Consider the following 24,916-nt stretch of genomic DNA (forward strand, 5'->3'; position numbering starts at 1 on the left):
CACATCTCGTGAGAGTGTTTCCAAAGCAATTTTTGGGTTTAAAGAAAATCGATTTTTCGCATTTTCAAAGTGCTATAATTCCCTTAGTTTTTATCGAAACTCATTATAACCCGGTGTTTTCGTGTTGTAGGTGATGGGAACAAGCCGCTGGTATAGTTAATTCAAATTCGAAAAAAATCAATTTTTGGTGAAAAATTCGATACGGGGGGGTATACCCGAAAAATGAAAAAACCCAAACTTTGAAGGCCTATATCTTGGCTTCTATGGGAGCTATCGGGAAAATTCCAACGGTTTTGTCTTAGTTTCGTCCTTCTGAATCCAACGAGACCATCCGCAAGGCCGTAGCTCCCATATTAGCTGAGATCTCGCATTTTTGTGGCCCATTTTTGGGCTCAAAAACGGGGTCGAAAATTGACTTTTTTCCGAATTTTCAAAGAGCTATAATTCCACTTGTTCTGGTCGAATTCCGTTATAACCCGGTGTTTTCGTAATGTAGGTGATGGGAATAAGCCGCTGATAGGGGTTTCCAAAGCAATTTTTGGGTTTAAAGAAAATCGATTTTTCGCATTTTCAAAGTGCTATAATTCCCTTAGTTTTTATCGAAACTCATTATAACCCGGTGTTTTCGTGTTGTAGGTGATGGGAACAAGCCGCTGGTATAGTTAATTCAAATTCGAAAAAAATCAATTTTTGGTGAAAAATTCGATACGGGGGGGTATACCCGAAAAATGAAAAAACCCAAACTTTGAAGGCCTATATCTTGGCTTCTATGGGAGCTATCGGAAAAAATCCAACGGTTTTGTCTTAGTTTCGTCCTTCTGAATCCAACAAGACCATCCGCAAGGTCGTAGCTTCTATATTAGCTGAGATCTCGCATTTTTGTGGCCCATTTTTGGCTCAAAAACGGGGTCGAAAATTGACTTTTTTCCGAATTTTCAAATAGCTATAATTCCACTTGTTCTGGTCGAATTCCGTTATAATTCGGTGTTTTCGTAATGTAGGTGATGGGAATAAGCCGCTGATAGGGGTTTCTAAAGCAATTTTTGGGTTTAAAGAAAATCGATTTTTCGCATTTTCAAAGTGCTATAATTCCCTTAGTTTTTATCGAAACTCATTATAACCCGGTGTTTTCGTGTTGTAGGTGATGGGAACAAGCCGCTGGTATAGTTAATTCAAATTCGAAAAAAATCAATTTTTGGTGAAAAATTCGATACGGGGGGGTATACCCGAAAAATGAAAAAACCCAAACTTTGAAGGCCTATATCTCGGCTTCTATGGGAGCTATCGGGAAAATTCCAACGGTTTTGTCTTAGTTTCGCCCTTCTGAATCCAACGAGACCATCCGCAAGGTCGTAGCTCCCATATTAGCTGAGATCTCGCATTTTTGTGGCCCATTTTTGGGCTCAAAAACGGGGTTGAAACTTGACTTTTTTCCGAATTTTCAAAGAGCTATAATTCCACTTGTTCTGGTCGAATTCCGTTATAACCCGGTGTTTTCGTAATGTAGGTGATGGCAATAAGCCGCTGATAGGGGTTTCTAAAGCAATTTTTGGGTTTAAAGAAAATCGATTTTTCGCATTTTCAAAGTGCTATAATTCCCTTAGTTTTTATCGAAACTCATTATAACCCGGTGTTTTCGTGTTGTAGGTGATGGAAACAAGCCGCTGGTATAGTTAATTCAAATTCGAAAAAAATCAATTTTTGGTGAAAAATTCGATACGGGGGGGTATACCCGAAAAATGAAAAAACCCAAACTTTGAAGGCCTATATCTTGGCTTCTATGGGAGCTATCGGAAAAAATCCAACGGTTTTGTCTTAGTTTCGTCCTTCTGAATCCAACAAGACCATCCGCAAGGCCGTAGCTCCCATATTAGCTGAGATCTCGCATTTTTGTGGCCCATTTTTGGGCTCAAAAACGGGGTCGAAACTTGACTTTTTTCCGAATTTTCAAAGAGCTATAATTCCACTTGTTCTGGTCGAATTCCGTTATAACCCGGTGTTTTCGTAATGTAGGTGATGGCAATAAGCCGCTGATAGGGGTTTCTAAAGCAATTTTTGGGTTTAAAGAAAATCGATTTTTCGCATTTTCAAAGTGCTATAATTCCCTTAGTTTTTATCGAAACTCATTATAACCCGGTGTTTTCGTGTTGTAGGTGATGGAAACAAGCCGCTGGTATAGTTAATTCAAATTCGAAAAAAATCAATTTTTGGTGAAAAATTCGATACGGGGGGGTATACCCGAAAAATGAAAAAACCCAAACTTTGAAGGCCTATATCTTGGCTTCTATGGGAGCTATCGGAAAAAATCCAACGGTTTTGTCTTAGTTTCGTCCTTCTGAATCCAACAAGACCATCCGCAAGGCCGTAGCTCCCATATTAGCTGAGATCTCGCATTTTTGTGGCCCATTTTTGGGCTCAAAAACGGGGTCGAAAATTGACTTTTTTCCGAATTTTCAAAGAGCTATAATTCCACTTGTTCTGGTCGAATTCCGTTATAACCCGGTGTTTTCGTAATGTAGGTGATGGGAATAAGCCGCTGATAGGGGTTTCCAAAGCAATTTTTGGGTTTAAAGAAAATCGATTTTTCGCATTTTCAAAGTGCTATAATTCCCTTAGTTTTTATCGAAACTCATTATAACCCGGTGTTTTCGTGTTGTAGGTGATGGGAACAAGCCGCTGGTATAGTTAATTCAAATTCGAAAAAAATCAATTTTTGGTGAAAAATTCGATACGGGGGGGTATACCCGAAAAATGAAAAAACCCAAACTTTGAAGGCCTATATCTTGGCTTCTATGGGAGCTATCGGGAAAATTCCAACGGTTTTGTCTTAGTTTCGTCCTTCTGAATCCAACGAGACCATCCGCAAGGCCGTAGCTCCCATATTAGCTGAGATCTCGCATTTTTGTGGCCCATTTTTGGGCTCAAAAACGGGGTCGAAAATTGACTTTTTTCCGAATTTTCAAAGAGCTATAATTCCACTTGTTCTGGTCGAATTCCGTTATAACCCGGTGTTTTCGTAATGTAGGTGATGGGAATAAGCCGCTGATAGGGGTTTCCAAAGCAATTTTTGGGTTTAAAGAAAATCGATTTTTCGCATTTTCAAAGTGCTATAATTCCCTTAGTTTTTATCGAAACTCATTATAACCCGGTGTTTTCGTGTTGTAGGTGATGGGAACAAGCCGCTGGTATAGTTAATTCAAATTCGAAAAAAATCAATTTTTGGTGAAAAATTCGATACGGGGGGGTATACCCGAAAAATGAAAAAACCCAAACTTTGAAGGCCTATATCTTGGCTTCTATGGGAGCTATCGGAAAAAATCCAACGGTTTTGTCTTAGTTTCGCCCTTCTGAATCCAACGAGACCATCCGCAAGGTCGTAGCTCCCATATTAGCTGAGATCTCGCATTTTTGTGGCCCATTTTTGGGCTCAAAAACGGGGTCGAAAATTGACTTTTTTCCGAATTTTCAAAGAGCTATAATTCCACTTGTTCTGGTCGAATTCCGTTATAACCCGGTGTTTTCGTAATGTAGGTGATGGGAACAAGCCGCTGGTATAGTTAATTCAAATTCGAAAAAAATCAATTTTTGGTGAAAAATTCGATACGGGGGGGTATACCCGAAAAATGAAAAAACCCAAACTTTGAAGGCCTATATCTTGGCTTCTATGGGAGCTATCGGGAAAATTCCAACGGTTTTGTCTTAGTTTCGCCCTTCTGAATCCAACGAGACCATCCGCAAGGTCGTAGCTCCCATATTAGCTGAGATCTCGCATTTTTGTGGCCCATTTTTGGGCTCAAAAACGGGGTCGAAAATTGACTTTTTTCCGAATTTTCAAAGAGCTATAATTCCACTTGTTCTGGTCGAATTCCGTTATAACCCGGTGTTTTACACATCTCGTGAGAGTGAATAAGCCGCTGATAGGGGTTTCTAAAGCAATTTTTGGGTTTAAAGAAAATCGATTTTTTGCATTTTTAAAGTGCTATAATTCCCTTAGTTTTTATCGAAACCCATTATATCCCAGTGTTTTCGTGTTGTAGGTGATGGAAACAAGCCGCTGGTATAGTTAATTCAAATTCGAAAAAAATCAATTTTTGGTGAAAAATTCGATACCGGGGGGGTATACCCGAAAAATGAAAAAACCCAAACTTTGAAGGCCTATATCTTGGCTTCTATGGGAGCTATCGGGAAAATTCCAACGGTTTTGTCTTAGTTTCGCCCTTCTGAATCCAACGAGACCATCCGCAAGGTCGTAGCTCCCATATTAGCTGAGATCTCGCATTTTTGTGGCCCATTTTTGGGCTCAAAAACGGGGTCGAAAATTGACTTTTTTCCGAATTTTCAAAGAGCTATAATTCCACTTGTTCTGGTCGAATTCCGTTATAACCCGGTGTTTTCGTAATGTAGGTGATGGCAATAAGCCGCTGATAGGGGTTTCTAAAGCAATTTTTGGGTTTAAAGAAAATCGATTTTTTTGCATTTTCAAAGTGCTATAATTCCCTTAGTTTTTATCGAAACTCATTATAACCCGGTGTTTTCGTGTTGTAGGTGATGGGAACAAGCCGCTGGTATAGTTAATTCAAATTCGAAAAAAATCAATTTTTGGTGAAAAATTCGATACGGGGGGGTATACCCGAAAAATGAAAAAACCCAAACTTTAAAGGCCTATATCTCGGCTTCTATGGGAGCTATCGGGAAAATTCCAACGGTTTTGTCTTAGTTTCGCCCTTCTGAATCCAACGAGACCATCCGCAAGGTCATAGCTCCCATATTAGCTGAGATCTCGCATTTTTGTGGCCCATTTTTGGGCTCAAAAACGGGGTTGAAACTTGACTTTTTTCCGAATTTTCAAAGAGCTATAATTCCACTTGTTCTGGTCGAATTCCGTTATAACCCGGTGTTTTCGTAATGTAGGTGATGGGAACAAGCCGCTGGTATAGTTAATTCAAATTCGAAAAAAATCAATTTTTGGTGAAAAATTCGATACGGGGGGGTATACCCGAAAAATGAAAAAACCCAAACTTTGAAGGCCTATATCTTGGCTTCTATGGGAGCTATCGGGAAAATTCCAACGGTTTTGTCTTAGTTTCGCCCTTCTGAATCCAACGAGACCATCCGCAAGGTCGTAGCTCCCATATTAGCTGAGATCTCGCATTTTTGTGGCCCATTTTTGGGCTCAAAAACGGGGTCGAAAATTGACTTTTTTCCGAATTTTCAAAGAGCTATAATTCCACTTGTTCTGGTCGAATTCCGTTATAACCCGGTGTTTTCGTAATGTAGGTGATGGGAATAAGCCGCTGATAGGGGTTTCTAAAGCAATTTTTGGGTTTAAAGAAAATCGATTTTTCGCATTTTCAAAGTGCTATAATTCCCTTAGTTTTTATCGAAACTCATTATAACCCGGTGTTTTCGTGTTGTAGGTGATGGGAACAAGCCGCTGGTATAGTTAATTCAAATTCGAAAAAAATCAATTTTTGGTGAAAAATTCGATACGGGGGGGTATACCCGAAAAATGAAAAAACTCAAACTTTAAAGGCCTATATCTCGGCTTCTATGGGAGCTATCGGGAAAATTCCAACGGTTTTGTCTTAGTTTCGCCCTTCTGAATCCAACGAGACCATCCGCAAGGTCATAGCTCCCATATTAGCTGAGATCTCGCATTTTTGTGGCCCATTTTTGGGCTCAAAAACGGGGTTGAAACTTGACTTTTTTCCGAATTTTCAAAGAGCTATAATTCCACTTGTTCTGGTCGAATTCCGTTATAACCCGGTGTTTTCGTAATGTAGGTGATGGGAATAAGCCGCTGATAGGGGTTTCTAAAGCAATTTTTGGGTTTAAAGAAAATCGATTTTTTGCATTTTCAAAGTGCTATAATTCCCTTAGTTTTTATCGAAACTCATTATAACCCGGTGTTTTCGTGTTGTAGGTGATGGAAACAAGCCGCTGGTATAGTTAATTCAAATTCGAAAAAAATCAATTTTTGGTGAAAAATTCGATACGGGGGGGTATACCCGAAAAATTAAAAAACTCAAACTTTAAAGGCCTATATCTCGGCTTCTATGGGAGCTATCGGGAAAATTCCAACGGTTTTGTCTTAGTTTCGCCCTTCTGAATCCAACGAGACCATCCGCAAGGTCATAGCTCCCATATTAGCTGAGATCTCGCATTTTTGTGGCCCATTTTTGGGCTCAAAAAACGGGGTTGAAACTTGACTTTTTTCCGAATTTTCAAAGAGCTATAATTCCACTTGTTCTGGTCGAATTCCGTTATAACCCGGTGTTTTCGTAATGTAGGTGATGGGAACAAGCCGCTGGTATAGTTAATTCAAATTCGAAAAAAATCAATTTTTGGTGAAAAATTCGATACGGGGGGGTATACCCGAAAAATGAAAAAACCCAAACTTTGAAGGCCTATATCTTGGCTTCTATGGGAGCTATCGGGAAAATTCCAACGGTTTTGTCTTAGTTTCGCCCTTCTGAATCCAACGAGACCATCCGCAAGGTCGTAGCTCCCATATTAGCTGAGATCTCGCATTTTTGTGGCCCATTTTTGGGCTCAAAAACGGGGTCGAAAATTGACTTTTTTTCCGAATTTTCAAAGAGCTATAATTCCACTTGTTCTGGTCGAATTCCGTTATAACCCGGTGTTTTCGTAATGTAGGTGATGGGAACAAGCCGCTGGTATAGTTAATTCAAATTCGAAAAAAATCAATTTTTGGTGAAAAATTCGATACGGGGGGGTATACCCGAAAAATGAAAAAACCCAAACTTTGAAGGCCTATATCTTGGCTTCTATGGGAGCTATCGGGAAAATTCCAACGGTTTTGTCTTAGTTTCGTCCTTCTGAATCCAACGAGACCATCCGCAAGGTCGTAGCTCCCATATTAGCTGAGATCTCGCATTTTTGTGGCCCATTTTTGGGCTCAAAAACGGGGTCGAAAATTGACTTTTTTCCGAATTTTCAAAGAGCTATAATTCCACTTGTTCTGGTCGAATTCCGTTATAACCCGGTGTTTTCGTAATGTAGGTGATGGGAACAAGCCGCTGGTATAGTTAATTCAAATTCGAAAAAAATCAATTTTTGGTGAAAAATTCGATACGGGGGGGTATACCCGAAAAATGAAAAAACCCAAACTTTGAAGGCCTATATCTTGGCTTCTATGGGAGCTATCGGGAAAATTCCAACGGTTTTGTCTTAGTTTCGCCCTTCTGAATCCAACGAGACCATCCGCAAGGTCGTAGCTCCCATATTAGCTGAGATCTCGCATTTTTGTGGCCCATTTTTGGGCTCAAAAACGGGGTCGAAAATTGACTTTTTTCCGAATTTTCAAAGAGCTAAAATTCCACTTGTTCTGGTCGAATTCCGTTATAACCCGGTGTTTTCGTAATGTAGGTGATGGGAATAAGCCGCTGATAGGGGTTTCTATAGCTATTTTTGGGTTTAAAGAAAATCGATTTTTCGCATTTTCAAAGTGCTATAATTCCCTTAGTTTTTATCGAAACCCATTATAACCCAGTGTTTTCGTGTTGTAGGTGATGGGAACAAGCCGCTGGTATAGTTAATTCAAATTCGAAAAAAATCAATTTTTGGTGAAAAATTCGATACGGGGGGTATACCCGAAAAATGAAAAAACCCAAACTTTGAAGGCCTATATCTTGGCTTCTATGGGAGCTATCGGGAAAATTCCAACGGTTTTGTCTTAGTTTCGTCGTTCTGAATTCAACGAGACCATCCGCAAGGTTGTAGCTTTTACGATAGCCGAGATATGGCATTTTTGATGCCCATTTTTGGCCTCAAAAACGAGGTCAAAAAGTGACAATTTGCGAATTTTCAAAAAGCTCTCATTCCCTTATTTCTGATCGAATCCTGTTAAAACTTGGTATTTTCGTGATCTACTTGATGAGAACAATCCGCTGGTATAGTTAGTTCGAATTCGAAAAAAAAAAATTCTGAAAAAAATCCAAACAATTTATCTCTTTTTAACCTTGATAAAGACAAAAAAATTGTCGAAACGTCGGCCAAAAAAAAAGGTTTTATTTGTTGTCCCTAATCCCGCTATTTACATTTTCACCATAATACCTAATTAAGGGACACTACTCTGTCAACATTGCAAGAGGGCAAAATAAAAAATGTTGTTTACAAAGAAGTCCTTCTGACGAAGTTTTCTTTTATTTTCAAATTCCACGAGAGTAACGCCGCGGCTATTCAGCCAGTTATAGATATTTAAAAGAGATTACTACTCGCAAGAATATTAAAACTATCTAATTATCAAATTAAATTTTTTAACACGTTTTGGTTTAATAGATTCCGAAAACGAGCAAGACCCCCCGGACGGTTCAAACGTAGAAAGCGTCAAAACGCCTACGTCAACGGCCAGTTCCGGGAAATATTCGATGAAAATCCGAAATTGGAAGATCCCGAAATTCATGCGGAAAACGAGCACCACCTGTGACAGCAAACCCGAAATCGACGTCGATTTCGCATCGGGAGTGACTGACGCTAGCGAAGAAGGATATCAACAAGTGAGTTAATCTTAATAAATTAGTTTGGGCAATTGGTAATTCTTGAAACAAATTAAACCTTAATTTGACGTTATTCTGTTAAGTAAAACTCATCTAATGAATTGAGTTTAGAAGGTTATAATACCTGCTATAATGAAGAGGCGTCTAAGAAGTGTGATGAGATCATGGTATTTGTTTGGAAAATTATACTAGCAGACTTTTCTTGTAGCTTTATCAGATATGTTAAATGTGTCGAGTTAATAATTGACTAATAATCAGAAAAATACCTTGTTACGTGTATTTGTAGATAACTTATGTGCTTAGAACATTAAATACACTGGAATAAACATTGACTGTTTTGAATTGTGCCCAACATCTACACAGGGGACAGACAATTAGAAGAAACTTTAATTTGGATTTTTTAAATCGCCAAATTTCCACACTTGAACCTCATCACTGTAAATTTCGCACAGAAACATTCTATTGAAAAAGGTATTTGGCAACTGCGCTCGTTGTCTACCTTTGGATTGTGTATATTTCGTATAAGATTCGTATCAGATTCACTCATTATTCGTATTTCAAATAAGATTAAAAGGATGTTTTAAATGATTTCAGTGCGGTTTTTTTAATTAATAATAGAACACAAAACTTTCTTTTTCCTGAAGAATAATAAAAAAAGTCTGAAGTTGGAAATTTAAATCGTTTCATTTATAGGCGAGTTAGGTGTCATCCTTATAAGTTATAATTAAAGACCGCATATTTGTGTATATATAGAGTATTGGATAGTGAAATTAAGAGGACGCAGTACAGGTCGTTTGCCAGCAACCTATTTGTATCTCCTGGAATTCCCAAAGAATTTTTTGTCCAGATATTAACAATGATATGGATAAAACTTCCTTTGGGAGTTACGGCAGTTTATATCTTTTAATATCCAACAATTCAATATTTTTTTCCCAAAAAATATTCGTTTGTAGAGATTTGCAACCATCTCAAATCCGTTTAGATATTAAATATATATTGTAGAAAAAAGTTTTATTCAAATCCTTTGGGAGTTTTGGAAGCCTTTTTCATTTTTTTAACATTTGATTTTTAAATAAATGCTCACAAAGTAAACCTTAGTTTGTAGAGGTTAGTTCTAGAAGATAGCGGCATTACATCGATTAAATAACAGCGGGCGCGGACTATAATTAGGTTGCTGGCAAACGACATATGCTGCGTTCTCGATTTTAATTGCTGAATATCGATTGGACGCTAGATTCACTCACATGGGAAAATATCTAGAAGAAACACAAAGTGGCAACATGAATATACTTGCATTGTAAACATATGAGCTATTCTAAGTTGCCAAGTTGCTTTTTTCATTCAACTTTTTTGTTAAGAATATTTTTATTCTGAAAAGTGTATTATATATTATTATTGAACAAATAAAGGAAAATTTTAATAAGTACGTTTTTTAGCTGTTAGAAAATACAACCCATTAAAAAGTTTTTGAGTGAAGTAAAAAAATATATATCGTGTAAAAAAATTAAAAATCGATTTAACATCATTGTCTGAGAGATGGTGAAATCAAACACCTTGTCTATGGTTTGCAGTTAAGCTTAATATAGGCATTCAATATTCTAAGCTTATGTGTTATACAAAAAAACATAGGACAAAAGATTACTAATGACACAAACCTTTATCTTGCTAAAAATGGAAGCGTTAATGAAGACTACAAGTATCTTAGCGGTATATGGGTTTACATCTTGTATAAACCTGCCTTGTATCACTTTTTTATAAAAATCTATATAAAATAATAAGGTAACTGATCACTCGCTCATTTTTTTTAACATTTGACAGAAAAATGCGTATAAAAAATATATTAACAATTCCAGTTTAAGGCATACTTCTCCAAAATGAAATATGACAAGGTGTTATTAAACTTCAGATATTCATGAGCCAGTTTTAAAATCTGTAAAAACATATAAAAAAATTAAGCTTAACTCTAATAGGCAATAAATACAAAGAATAAAATTTACAAAAATAGGTACCAGGAATATCGACAATGATCAATTAAAAATTTGATAAAAATAATCATTATAAACATGTCAAACATGATTATGCAAAAATTAATCAAAGAAAACCAAAATAAATCACAAGCTCGCAAAATTAGGTTGACGTGCAACGCAGAAGCCAAAAATGGCGCTCCTAGACAGAAGTAGACCACTTTAATAATGATGTTGACAGGTAATGACGAAAAATGTAAAATGATTGTATCGTAAAATGAAAATCTAGATAATGGTGTTTCAAAATTATTATGATATGCAAGTGATAAGAGAATCTTGTTATACTCACTGATTGTGAAAAATTCTAAGTTGTAATATTATTCCTTAAAATATTCCCAGAACGTGAGTTGTGACAAATTATTCATTATTTATTATATAACCCTTTTTTTATTATTTGTTTGTTTGTAATTAACTATATTAGAAGAAATAAATAGGCAAATAAATATTATTTATTAGTAATTTTATGCATTTTTCCCTATATATCACAAACAAAAAACTGTTTGGCCCCTGTTTAAACGCAACCTTGTTAGCGTAACTTTTTTCTATCTTAACCGACATCCTATCCATTATCGTTTCCGAGATAACCATAGTACAAGCGAGCATATAAATTATTTGTTAATATTTGTCCTTTCTCTTACCTTTTTTTTACCAAGCACTACTAGTGTTATTTTCTATAGGTTCCAACGATAATCGAAACCGGTGCCTTAAACGGAAAAAAGGACTCACTATCAACGCTTACATCGAAATACGAAGACTATCCCGCCTGTAAAGAGACCATCGACATAAAATCGTACATCAGCCATTCGCGAAGCGACATCGGAGCCTTCGACTACTCGCACACGCCAGAATTCGTCAGAGGAGGTTGGTTCATATTCAAATTGCAAACTAGTTAAAGGTACTCTATGGTACATTTTTCCCCATTTAATGTCGTTGGGTTATATTAAAATCAAAAAAAAAATTGTGAAGAAGTTCACAATACGACATCACAACGCATTTTACTTTTTTTAGGTAGCTATAGATGCAACTTTGGAAGATCTTTTAACGGCGATTTGTTCCAGTTAAATCGGTCTGGCAGCAGCAGATCTAGGAGGGGACGATCTCCTAATTTGGATATTTTAGAACCGCTGGAAAGGTATCGTTTTTATTATTCATGCATTTATTGTTATAGTCTATTTTTTAAATGTTTATATTAGGGCTAGAAGTGCGACCGTGACAGTCAGCAATATCGCCAGACCCAAGCGTTCATTTGACATACCGAGCCGACTTTCTAGTATAGCGATGCTGGATGAAAATTCCGTTCCCAGCAGGAAGGATTCTGGAATTAGGAGTAACAGTAGAAGGAGCAGTTTACAGGTAAACTTTTCTATTTTTTTAATTACACACAATTAGTTAAAAATCTGAAACAAAATAAATGTTTCTTTAACTTCAGCCAACCTTATTTTAACAGTTTAAAGAAAAAATCAAATAATATATTTAACAAAGTTACAGATACTAAATATTTGGGTATCATTATAGACAAACTTAAAATTGGTTAATTTAGTACGATTTGAGCTGGATTTGAACAAATAGACTTTCTAGATAATAAGCAAATACAAAATATGAAAAATGTAGAAATTCAACACATCTGAATTAATTTTAAAAACACTTGCTAAATAACAGCAAACAATATAACAACTAATTGCTAAACAATATAATAACTTTAATATTTTTAGGCTCTAAACGATTTTTTTAAATTTAATATTCCAGGCAGTTTACTCTTTGAAAAATCTTCAAACGCCTGGAATATCTACGAGCTGCTTTTCATATTTCCCCATGAGCTTTTAGAGAATATAATTTTATTAATATTTTTTTAGGCAGTTGAAATACCTTTTTGTTTAGCTGCCTAGAAGTATATAAGAAATTTTCAACTATTTAATGCAATTCTTGATATATTTTAAGACATGTTTCAGGCAGTTGAAGTAACTTTTGGAAATTTTATCAACTGTCTGGAAATAAATTAGAGAAGTATATTGAAATTTAACTATGAAAAACACTTGGAAAATATAAATTTTGTACCCAATATACCACTTTCAAAAAAAAACATGAGTACTGATCCAACTGTTAACTGGAAAAATAATTAATTTTAATTGAGGTCATAAAATAGTATTTTTATCGGCCTAGTGCGGGTTTTTGACACTGTGGCACAACATATTATGTTAGCAAACTTCCGGTCTTATTTTACTGATCCGGCACAAGTCAAAGTAAAGGATGTAATTGGAGAAAAAGCAAATGTAAAGGTACAAGAATCTGGAGTAGTGTTTGAACAACAAACTTATCTAACTTCGTCATTACTTATTTATTTATTTATTTATTTAACGGTATCCACCAATTTTACAAAAATAAAATAACACAAAAGATACTAATAATAATACAACTTAAGCTAGATAATAGTAAGACATAAATCAATCAAAGTTACAAATTAATTTAAAGAAACCTGTTAAAGTAACGAGTCACTAATTAATTAATTTAAGGGAACTCCTAAAACTGCTAAAAGAAACGTGCAAGTCAAGACTATACCTATCGAAAGAACGTTGCATTCTAGTTATAGCATTATGCTGTCCATAAGAACTACTATCAAAATCTACATAGAAGAGTTTTTTCAGTCTAGTAAATTTTTGCGCCCGAAAATTCAGCTAACGGACTAACGAACAGTACAGAACTTTATAGGCAGAGCATGAAAAGTCTTGACTGCATCTAGTTATAAATCCTAGATTTCTATACGCTTTCTGAACTAACTTTTCAGCATGAGACAAAAACGACAACTTAGAATCGAAAATTACTCTGAGATCCCGGTAACTTCCGTTACCCTTTTTACAACAATGTAAGATATATTTTTATCTCAGAAATTATAATGGAGTTACTATTCTTAATCTTATCATTTGTTGGTTGAGCGGGGTCGTTTTTAAATGTTTGAAGTTTCTGTAATTCCTCCACGAGTTTATTAATTGTTGATTGCTGAGAAACAATACGTTTATGCAATTCAATAATGCCGCTCATTAGATCACTAGTGGAAGCATTTCTCTTAGACAAAATCTCGGGTAATCACATTACATCGCCCATTCCCACATTTTCCTGAACAGTCTTTATAGAATTAGAGCTTTCATTATCATTATGAACACCAATACTTGACAACCGTCTGTTGTTAACTGTACAACAAGAACTACACTTCCACCCATGACTCTTCTTCTTTTTAAAAGTCGCATAGATTTTATCAAATTCGGTTTTGGAAAGATTAGAGCAGCCTTTGTGAAACCAGGAACGACACAAGCTGCATTCAACGGAAATTGCTCCTGATTTAATTACTTTATCGCAACTACTACACAGTTCCATGACAAGAAACTCAAAATCACAACGACAATAAATTCCTTACTTTGCTACTTTTGTTGACCATATATTTACACCTGACCATAGGAATTTAGTGTAAAATATACAAAACGTGATAAATAACTACAATTATTGGCAATGCGGACAGGTGACTCGTAAGTTTTGCTAGATCAATCACAGCAGCAGGCAAAATGAGAGGAACCAAAAACTGTTACGATCGTATAATAATATCACCGTAAATACACTTATAAGTACAAAGCACCTTCTACAATGAACTTCTAATTAATTAGCCGAAAAACTATCATTTTGTCAAACAGAAATTACAGAAAAATATATCTTAAAAATTAGATATTCTTCTACTTATTTATTTTCTGAAACTGGAGCTTTAATAATAAGGGAACTCTATCTTGGAAATATATTGAGTTATATCCAGAACAATAATATTTATAAAACTCTACCTTCTCATCTTCACAACACAAGATCTGTGACGCAAGAACACGTTTGTTTAACGTTGTTGTTTTGTCAGTTTATTATAAATACAATAAAAGATAAGAAGGGTAGTCATTTCAACAATAACTGAATGCATAAGAAAATATTATGGGTTATAGTAAGCTTATTATTTAATTTAATTGTGATGTAGCTGATCTCTGAATGTGGTAGGTATGTATTGTGCTAATTAAGTGTATTATATTATGTACATAGTATTCATCACGGTTTCATTTTATTAATAGTGTCTGGAAATATTGTTTTTTGGGTTTATTTGGTCTAATTATACCAGAAAGATATCACTTTATTCCCATTCCCTCTAATTTTCAAACTGAGATAGGGATATATAAATGACAATTAAAGTTTTTCCTCGATTTTCTATATCACGGTTTCATTTTATTAAGAGTATCTGGATCATCGGGAAATAGTGTTTTTTGGGTTAAATTCGTATAATTATACCAGAAAAATATCACTTTATGCCTATTTGCCTCGAATTTTTAGACTGAGATAGGGATATATAAATGAGAATTTATATCGAGTTTATTCCCTAAAAACTGTTGTAAAACATGAAGAGTAAATATTTCAGACATTTTGGCACAACCGTTGACCATCATCAGTCACTAATATCTTCACAAATAAACATTTCTCAGTATATTTTAAGCACGATAATATGTGTAAGAGTGGTGTTCTTTTATTTGAGCATTATTTAAAAGGCTCTAAATTAATATAACCTTTTTTCCTATGCAAGTTTACGTAAAAATGAGTTGTTTGTTAATATTTACAAACGTATAAATTGTTAAACACAATCAGTATACAGTTTTTCAATGTTCCAGATGGACAACCGACTACTCAGCCAAGAACGTCTCCAACATCGCGTCTCCGGCTACTACACCTCGAGTCTCAGCTCGATGAATTCCACCCAAGTATCGAAAACGGTAAACTCGTCCCACGGACCGTTTTTCGATAAATACGGCACCTGCATACAAAACTTACGGAAACAATCCGATCGTCAATTGATCAAGTGCGTCCAGGATAACTCCAAGTCGCAAGGCTCTTACTTCATAAAACCACCTATATCGCAGATGAGTTTATTTTTCAAAGATAAAGTAATGGAACTCGATTATCGAGCGAACGTGCATCGGATCCATACGAATTTCGAAATCGACACTTTGGCCAATTCAAGGTTTAACACTTTCCTCGATATATTCGTATCGATTTTTGTGTTTTTAATCGTTTCGATCACTCTCGCGTTTATTTATGGTATTAACGCGGCCTGGTTGAGCACCTTTATTGCCTGCTCTATACTGCAAAGTTTAAATTTAGGGATTTGCGTTATACCCATTGTGCGTTGGACCGATAAAGTTTGTTGCTGCGGCAGATTTTACCGCTGGAACGCTTTTGGGGCCGTTTTAGTCAGTTTACCATTATTTTCCGTACTAGTTAATTTCGCCTCGGATATTCAAATAAACCAGTATGAACTTTACATGTACATTTACCCCATTGTTCGTGGGGCTGCTTCACTTTTGTAATTTCACCCAACTAAACTCCTGGATGAAGAGCGTTATCGGGTTAATCCTGAGCGTTTCTTGGGGCATTTTGTTTCTTATAAAGCGCTGCACTGGTCATATATTTGATGCACCAGTTCACCATAATGCAACCCCATTTGCGGCCTCAGATATACACAACTCAACAGCGAATTCAACGAATTATGTTACGGAGGCAAATTGTTATTTGAACAACTTGGATATGATCGTGAATCTTTTTTTTATTGTTGCTCCTCGTGTGGTTGCTTAACAGGGAGTTTGAAATAACTTACAGGCTCAGTTTTCATACGAACTATATCGCTCACAGGGATAAAAGTTTTGTGCAAAAACTGAAAAATCAAGCGGATTATTTAATTTATAATATAGTGCCTGAGTATGTGGCCGAACAACTGAAACGCGAAGCAAAATATTCGGAAAACTTTAAAGATGTCGGTATTATATTCGCCAGTATAGTGAACTTTAACGAAATGTACGACGAGAGTTTCGAAGGGGGTAGAGAGTACTTAAGGGTACTGAACGAACTGATCGGAGATTTCGATGAACTGCTTTATAGGAAAGAATTTAAATGCGTGGAAAAGATCAAAACGATCGGTTCAACTTTTATGGCTGCCAGTGGGTTAAACTCGCAAATGCGCAGCTTACAGCAGGACCCCAACGAACACCTTTATGTCCTAATGGATTTCGCTATTGAAATGCAACGGGTCGTTGAGAATTTCAACAGGGATTTGTTGGAATTCAACCTCATTATCCGGATAGGATACAACTTCGGGGACGTAACGGCTGCCGTAATAGGAAACACCAAACTGTATTACGACATCTGGGGAGACGCGGTTAATATCGCTTCCAGAATGGACAGTACGGGAGTAAACGGGCGAATACAAGTGGGAGAGCACTGCTTGCCTGTGTTAGAAAATAAATTCAATTTTGAGCCGAGAGGATCGATTTACGTCAAAGGCAAGGATAACATGAACGTTTATCTGATTAAAGAGAGAAAAAACGAGAGGAATCCTGAGTTATTAAATGTCCCCAACAGCTAATGTTATATGAGGAAAAAGATGCGAGAAAACAATTTATTGGGCCTGAGATTAGGCTTAAGGCGACGAGTTTGTGGACTCTTGACGTAGAAAAGATATTATATATAATCAATGTTGTACCTACCGTCCTCTAGAAGAATATATAGAGTTAAAAATTGCTTGGATATTGATGAGGATGCTGTGTGACCTTATCATTTTTTTAAAAGCCGAATATATCGTTATAGCGAAAGAGGTTCGTTTGCAAAATTCGAGACAAATAAAATGTTTAGTAGTAAATCGTGAATCTGCCAAAGATTGATCTGCTTGACCAATGAAGTAAATACAACATGTTACTAATGTGTTTCGCTTGATTTAAGAGCATCATCAGAACGCGGAACAAAAAATGAAAATTGGAGTGGTAAAAAAGCATAAAACTACCTTATAAAATACGACATATGTAGACGGTTACTTTGTACAATTGCGCGTTTAACTATAGGGATTACCGTACGTATTAGAAAAAAATTTCCAAAAAAGTTGATTGGGTTTTTTCTCTAGTATGTTTAGGATTTCAAATCATAACTTTTTGAGGTCCATCTAGTGTTAGTTATAGACCGCAAATTTAGTTTAATTTCATTATTTTCAACGGGACACTCTTTATATTATTGCATTTTTATAGTCCACATAAATCTCCATGAAGTTTGATGTCATATATTTGGGAGAAACAGTTTTGGTGGTATAGACAGTTGAAAATAGTGATTTTTTTTACTTTAAAGGTCTATACACATTTTTGATATAGAGCTAAGACTATTTTCAATAGAAAGAAAAGGTTTTTACACTTTTATCTTAACTTTTTAAGACTTATTTAAATACAGCGTCATTTCCTTATAAAGGGGCAGTGAGTTTTATTTTAAATATTTTTAATGGGTTACTCTATATACAGTAATGGCCAAAAGTAGATAGACAAATGGTTTTTTAAAAAAATCAAAGGAAATAAAAATTTTATAATAAAGATATTTAAGTATATTATGGGCAACATAAACATGTATAAAAATAATAAAACATTCTTTAGAAACAATCACCTAATTTGGTAAATAATAAGAAATAACTAAATATACGCTGGACAAAAGTAGATAGACAAATTTAAAAAATAACCAATACTCTTTTTTTTTCGAAGTATTTTTTTTTAATTACCAACTAAACCATCTGGAATATTAGTATTTTGTAAAATACCTATTATTGTCTATTACAGCCTGACATCTACGTGGCATTAATTCAATAAGATTATCTATGAGTTTAAAACCAATACATTTCAATTCACCTTTATTTGAATAGTTTGTATCCCTAATATCACGATCTACAATTTCCCATAAATTTTCGATGGGAGTAAGATCGGGTGACTGGGATGGCCATTTTAAAACTGGTATTTTTTCTTCTTCTAAAAATTGCTTCATAATTTTAGAGGAATGCTTCGGGTCATTATCTTGCTGGAATTGGAATCTCAATGGTAAATTGTCTTCGACATAGGGCAACATAACATCTGAGAATATCCCTGTCCATTATGCCCTCTATGCGATGCAACGGGCCCATTCCATAACCTGAGAAGCAACCCCAAACCATCACTGATCCACCTCCATGCTTAACTGTGGGTTTTGTGTACTTGGGATTCAAACGCTGGCCAGAAGGACGTCTAACATATTGAATTCCATCGGAATTAAACAAATTAAACTTCGATTCGTCGTCAATTCTCTTGGGTCATTTTACTGTAGCAAACTACACATCGACGTCTCTTACTTCGTCCTACATCTTCAAGGCGGTGTTGTTCTTTATTACCTTCATTACGTTCTAGTGTTGGGTTTTGCGAATCTAATTTTAACAAACCTTCGACAACTTCTTCTCTAAACGTTGCTATTGACATTTTATTTTTGGTAATTTCTTGGTAAGAAACAAACGCATTTACTAATGCTGTACCAGTTAAAATTTCAATAGCTAGCTTTCTATACCATTTTAGACTCTTTCTTAGGCTGCAGTTGTGGGATTTCATCTGGTCGGAGATATCAATGTACGCTTTATATTTATTATACTCGACTTTTCACATCTTTTCCTCTTCTTTTGACGTCCACCATTTCACTTCCGTGTCTAGTGCTCAGTGCAAGTACATCTCGCCGATCTCTCCACTTTTGAATTATCACTCCTTGTCTACATTCTTCAGCCACGGTTTCTCCTACCTGTAACTTCTTTTGTGTGACATTTTTTGGGTTGAATTTTCGATTTGCCCTCAATGTTCCTAAAAGATGAGTTTTGCGATTCAAAAGAGCCAAAGCCAAGCTTACTGACGTATAATAGTTATCGGTGCATAAAGTTCTTCCTTTATCTAAGAGATTATCCAATAAATCTAGAACAATTTTGGTTGGTACACTCACATTTTTATCTTTTGATTTTCCACAATATACTTTGAAATCGTAAGTATAACCACCACTAAGGTATGGGTTTAAAAAGTTTGATACCAAACTTGTGTTTTTTGTTCCTAATATATTGTAAAAAAGACAATCGCCCTCGGAATGGCACAAGGGTTTCATCGATGCAGACATATTCGGAGGGCACAATGACTCGCTGAAAAATTTCACGGATTTAGTAAGGGATTTAGCTTTCGCAACCTATCTTCGATTATAACCTCATTGTTGCTAAAATGTAGCATTTTCAGAAGAAGTTGAAACCTATTCCTTGGAATTATTTCTGGCATAAGGCTTTTGTAGATTTTCTTCTTCCTCCAGTAGGACTGTTGTGTTGGAAATGGACACAAACCCATCCACATCACTACACCAAGAAACTTTTCAATTCCTTCGTGATTTGTTGGTTTCCATGTATGCGCACGTGCCTTTGGATAAGCATTTTTTTGTTGAGACTGGGAAGCATACAAATTAGTTTCAGTTACCTACAAAATATTGCGTAACATAATACAAATAAAACTAAATTCTAAAATACTTACAATAAGTTCCAAAATGTCATCAGTAACAAACATTTTATAAAATTCATACGGCGTCTTTTCATAGTTATCGTACATGTCTGGAACAAATCCCGAGTGATTTTCTGTAAACTTGATTGGTTTCAAAAACTGGCCAGTCGCTGGTACCCAATTTATATTCGTAATTTGGCCACTTCCAGGTGAATCATTTTCTTCTTTATTGGAGGCAATGATCCTATAACATTTTCTATGGCCTCACTAATTGAGTCAATTTGTGTGCTTGTACCCTCACGAGATGTACAGGGATCAACTTGTGTTGTCGTGGCCCCACGAGGGGAATCAACTTATATTTTTTTCGTTTGGCGCTTTATTTTTCTAGGAGGCGAATCCATTTCACTATCATCTGATTCCTCAGAGGAACTTGATAGTTGATATTCGTCGGAAGATGCATCATCTTTTTCATCTGACAACATTTCCTGCCATAAGGCATCTAGGCGCTTTTGCTCCTCTTCGTACGACATTACTAGTTACTACACGTGAAACAAAAACCGCTATCCACTACAAATACTAAATTGAACTGAATTATTGGATTTCCTAACGATCCGTCGCACGCTTCTAATGGCCAGTATAGCGGACCAAACACGTTTTACGCATATCTTTTGATTAGATTCCACTCAATATTGTTTGAGCTACTGCATGTCACGTTCGTTGGATTCATGCGGCCACCTGAACCTTTGAATTATTTCCAGGCCTCGTGAGACCAATGTGTCACCATGAAAATAAATCCAAAAAAAACATTATTTTTAAAATTATATTTTAACTATTATGTAATTGTAAGCACTATTACATATAAAAAATGTAACGGCCTCCGGGACCATTTTTTTTTTAATGGCGGCACTCAACGTGTTAAGGTTTGAATTGCTTACCTCAAGTTCAGGCGGATTTTTTGGCGGCACAATAACACTTTTATAATTTGAATGTTGTAAACCACTAATTCGGCACCTTTTTCTTTTTTTTTCTAACACGTTCAGTACCTTTTTGGCTTCTTTTTACTGCATTATCGCTCTGTTGTACATTGTCACGTGCGTTCATTTTATATACTAATGACGTTAAGGGCTTGGCACTTAGACCCCTTTAACCTAAAAAGGATACCTGTGCTTAGACCGGCTGCAGGTTTTGACGTCAGAAAATAATACGAAAGGCACATAGACCCTTTTGTATGCTATTGGCGTTGGCACCTAGACTACTACACAAGTGTTACCTGATATTTGCCGGCAGTGGCACTTAGACTCTTTTGAATTTCCACTCTTCAATTATCTTTCAAATTTTTAAATTAATTAGAGCATTAAAAATATATATACATGATTTGAAGTTGGACCCTACACAAATCAATAAACGTTAAAAGTCTTGAAAGCAAATCACTGTTCAGTCACTGTTCTTTACCTGTTAACAAAACGAATCATAAAATTAAAAGGATTTAAGACTTATTTTCAGAAGTATCAAAAGTATTTTACTTAGTTTAGCTTGATTAAAGTATTAAACATCTTTTGCCCAAATTAAATTGATACACCTTTCTTCTAAATAGAGAGAAACCATAAAATTTTCTTAAGTATACCTGATGATAATTCAATTTTCTATGATAACACAGCAACATCATTTTCAGCTGCTATAGTATCAAGGACGCATTCTATTGCCGAATCGATTATTATTTTTTCATTATATTGATATTCATTGGCATTAATGTCTACATGAATTACCATGACCCAGGCCATAGGTATTTGAATAAGAAGCATTTAAAATGTTAATGTTTTTAATACTTACGGTAAGCCCTATAGCTGTAGGTGCAAATAAAAAAAATAACCCAGTACTTGTACAAAATGTACTTTATAGGGTAGTGGATTTATACCTTTTTTCCATTCTGTTGCCACTAACAAAGTTACTTGGGTAATATCCTTGAAAGCTTAAGTCTGAGTCTACAACCTACGAAAAAAATTTAACTGTAGGATTAATCTCCTATTAAACGAATTAAAGTACAAAACTTTTATTCCGAGCGGAAGCAGCCAGTTTTTAAGGTGTTTTATCTAAGAGGAGTTCCATTGAAGAACAAAACGCCGGTTGTTTTACATTTGACATATACAGTGATTTTATAGTGTACATTTTACATACGGCTCTTTGGGAATCCACTACCAAAGACACATTTATCGTAGTTCTCGTTAGGATTAATTTACTGGCTACTAATTTTTTATATACCTTGACTCCTTCTCATCTACCTTTTTTTTATGGTAAGCTCTTTCGATTTTAGGCCAAATTGTGCTTGTATATCGCCCATCTTTTTCTTTTAATTATTTACTATACTCTACAGTTTGGCCCCTCATGATAACTGTGATAGCTTGTTTCGTGGCATTTTCAAATTATTATTTATTTTGTATTTAGGTAACACTACAATTGTATTGCTTAGACATAAGCAGATTAGAGTCAACGGGCTTTATCAGAATTATTACTATAGTAGCATTTTGTTTTTTTGTTGTTAGCGATTATATATTTTTTTTAAACTACTTTTTAATTTTTTTTTTATTACCTTACTTTTATAATCAGCTTGCACATAATTCATTAAATGCTTCTTTTTGTTTTCATTTGGAAAATGAAACTATTATATTTCACAATAACGTTCTATTATACAGGGTGTTTTATTTATGCTTAGCCAAGTCAAATTTATTACATTTATTGAACTAAGTGCAGAAACGACCTTAATAAAACATCATGTATAAAAAAGATTTATTATTATTTATGCTAACAAAGTCGCACCAATTTTACTTTCGTCACACTTTTGGGACCAAGCGACTTGACCTTCCGCATTAAAAGAATCCATTTATATTCTTAATTATTTAGCCGATAGAGTTCAAGGGAATTTAGCTTCGAAATAAATTGTGCTTAATTCCAGGAACATTGCCCCCCGTAGAGATTGTCTTATTTAACGATAGGTGACTTTGTGGGTGCCTGGTATGGCTTTGGAATATTACGAAACCTCCAGATTTTATATTAATTAATACAAAATATTTGCGTTTTTGAAGCCCATTGTCCAAGTCCAGTAGGGAGGAGCAATGGTTATAGGTAAAAAAAATTAATTCCTTTTTTTATTTAGCCTGGGTTCGGAATAATTGCCTTTTAGTTAGTTAAGTAAATTGGTGAATTTTTGTCAAAAAATATTTGGTCCTTTTTTTATTTTAAAATCGCGAAAAATCTAAAAAAATGCAATTTTTGTTGCAGCTCTTTGCTTGTTTTTTTTTTTAATAAAAAATAATAATTTTATTAATTAAAAAAAAAACAACCCAGAATCTACCACGAGGAGGTGGCTGCAAAGCGGATTCCACCTCCTCCCATCCTCCCATTAGTCTAAAAACCTACTAAGTAAAATCTTTTTTGTCTCCATCTGGGATATAGCTTTTCTAGAAGCAATTTTTGCTCGAATAAAGCAAAATCTCTAGCCGAATTTCCACATACTGATGTAGACGCTTCAGTCACCATCTTAATATGTCGTTCGACTGCCTGAGTGTGGCATGGGAAATTTAGAATTTCTATGGTATCGGGAAAATTAGCAACCATTTCTCTAAGATTTATTTCTGACATGCCTTTTGTCAATGGAGGCTCCGTAACTTCATCTGATTGCCAATCAATAAGCTCTGTATAATCGGTAGCATCAAAGTTCAGTTTTGGCACTTTAAAATCACGAAGCTGGTGATTAGTTTTAGAACTACGACATTTTAAAATTCGGCGCAAGGCCAGCTCTCTAATGTGATTTCTGTCCATCTCCCAGCATTGCAATTAAAATGTTTTCTGAATGGGCAAAAAATGCGTTTCTTTGGATAATTTTATTTACAATGTTTTTAAATTTTGTCGGTAAATATCGAGAAGCTTGAATTAAATGGAATAAATGTTTGGGTCCATACTTACAAGCAGGTTTGTGCTTTATCATGAACCAGGTTGTAGCATATATACCTTAACAACAAACCCGGCTAATATATTTAATTCAGTCGATGGTTCTTCTATTGTAACATACAGTCTTAATATTCTATTAGCTGTTGTCAACCATCGTGCATGGGACATCTTTCGTGGTTGTTTAGCGCTCAACTGAGAGGAAATATTACCTTCTCCTATTGCTAAAACCATTTCATATAAGTACTTTTGGTCTGACTTAAATCGGTAAAATTTATTGGAGGCAATTTGAAGTCAGGTTTAATAATCCGAAATGGCACAACCGAATTTTTTTCACAATTACCTAGCTGCTTTCCTATGGGACGAGTAAATCCTCTAGGATCATTGGTCTTACCATCTATTTCTAGAACTAAGTGACGAAGGGGAAGTTCATTACAGTGCAACAGACATATAAATCAATGAACTGGTTTTCCTAAGCATACTTCTAACTGTTTTATAACACGATTCTTAAACCCTGTATTTACAACTGTGCCATCACATCCTACAACCGAAATGTTAAAATTTTCACCCAAATGATTTTGAAGAAAATTAAAAAGACTTGTCTTGATACTACTGGCACTCCCCGAAAGTAGGCGTCACATGACCTAAGTAAATTGATCCTGGCTCTGCAACAAGAACTACATGTTCCTCGGTTATTTGCTTATTGTGATACGAAGATCCGATTTTCTCAACCACCAGAGTCTTATCCTTTTTACCGTCGAAGTAAATTCCGGAAATTTCTTTTAGCTGGTCCCTCTCCATTTTAGCTAAATTATCCCTACGTCTTTTTTTTCTCTTCTAATTTTACTTCTATCGATTATTAGGGATGGGTCCTCGTCACTTACTAAATTGAAATCTTTAAGTACAGCATTTACCAGGAGAGACGCATTTCGATCTGAGAGTCCACCCCAGTCACATACCTCAGCCACATTAGATAAAACTAATCCTTTTTTTTTAAGGCATTCTTGAAGACGTTGATGCTTGTGACTCTTGTGACTTAGCACAATCGGCAGATTTTTTGTTATAGATCGGG

The 24,916-nt window shown here is 35.4% G+C and overlaps 1 protein-coding gene and 1 long non-coding RNA gene across 5 annotated transcripts in view; both read left to right on the forward strand.

Annotated features, from left to right (window-relative positions):
- LOC126749385 (uncharacterized) overlaps window positions 1–7,599 on the forward strand; it is a 13,405-nt gene extending 5,806 nt beyond the window's left edge. The window contains exons 4-9 of one of the 4 annotated variants that reach the window (XR_007665043.1): window positions 131–496; window positions 1,002–1,141; window positions 4,912–5,417; window positions 6,291–6,498; window positions 6,866–7,023; window positions 7,390–7,599. This is a non-coding gene — a long non-coding RNA (uncharacterized LOC126749385). Of the gene's footprint in view, window positions 1–130; window positions 497–1,001; window positions 1,142–4,911; window positions 5,418–6,290; window positions 6,499–6,657; window positions 7,024–7,389 lie in introns of all 4 variants that reach the window. The other 3 variants (XR_007665044.1, XR_007665042.1, XR_007665045.1) reach the window with 3 other exon arrangements.
- LOC126749384 (adenylate cyclase type 9-like) overlaps window positions 1–22,965 on the forward strand; it is a 56,310-nt gene extending 33,345 nt beyond the window's left edge. The window contains 7 exon segments of the mRNA XM_050459056.1: window positions 8,302–8,519; window positions 11,221–11,404; window positions 11,552–11,675; window positions 11,737–11,896; window positions 15,226–15,888; window positions 15,890–16,153; window positions 16,155–22,965. Of these exon segments, the coding sequence (XP_050315013.1) occupies window positions 8,302–8,519; window positions 11,221–11,404; window positions 11,552–11,675; window positions 11,737–11,896; window positions 15,226–15,888; window positions 15,890–16,153; window positions 16,155–16,973 (2,432 nt within the window). The 3' untranslated portion in view covers window positions 16,974–22,965.
- The last annotated feature ends 1,951 nt before the right edge of the window (window positions 22,966–24,916 follow it).

This window comes from Anthonomus grandis (assembly GCF_022605725.1).
Source record: "Anthonomus grandis grandis chromosome 1 unlocalized genomic scaffold, icAntGran1.3 Chromosome32, whole genome shotgun sequence".
In the NCBI taxonomy this organism is placed as follows: domain Eukaryota; kingdom Metazoa; phylum Arthropoda; class Insecta; order Coleoptera; family Curculionidae; genus Anthonomus; species Anthonomus grandis.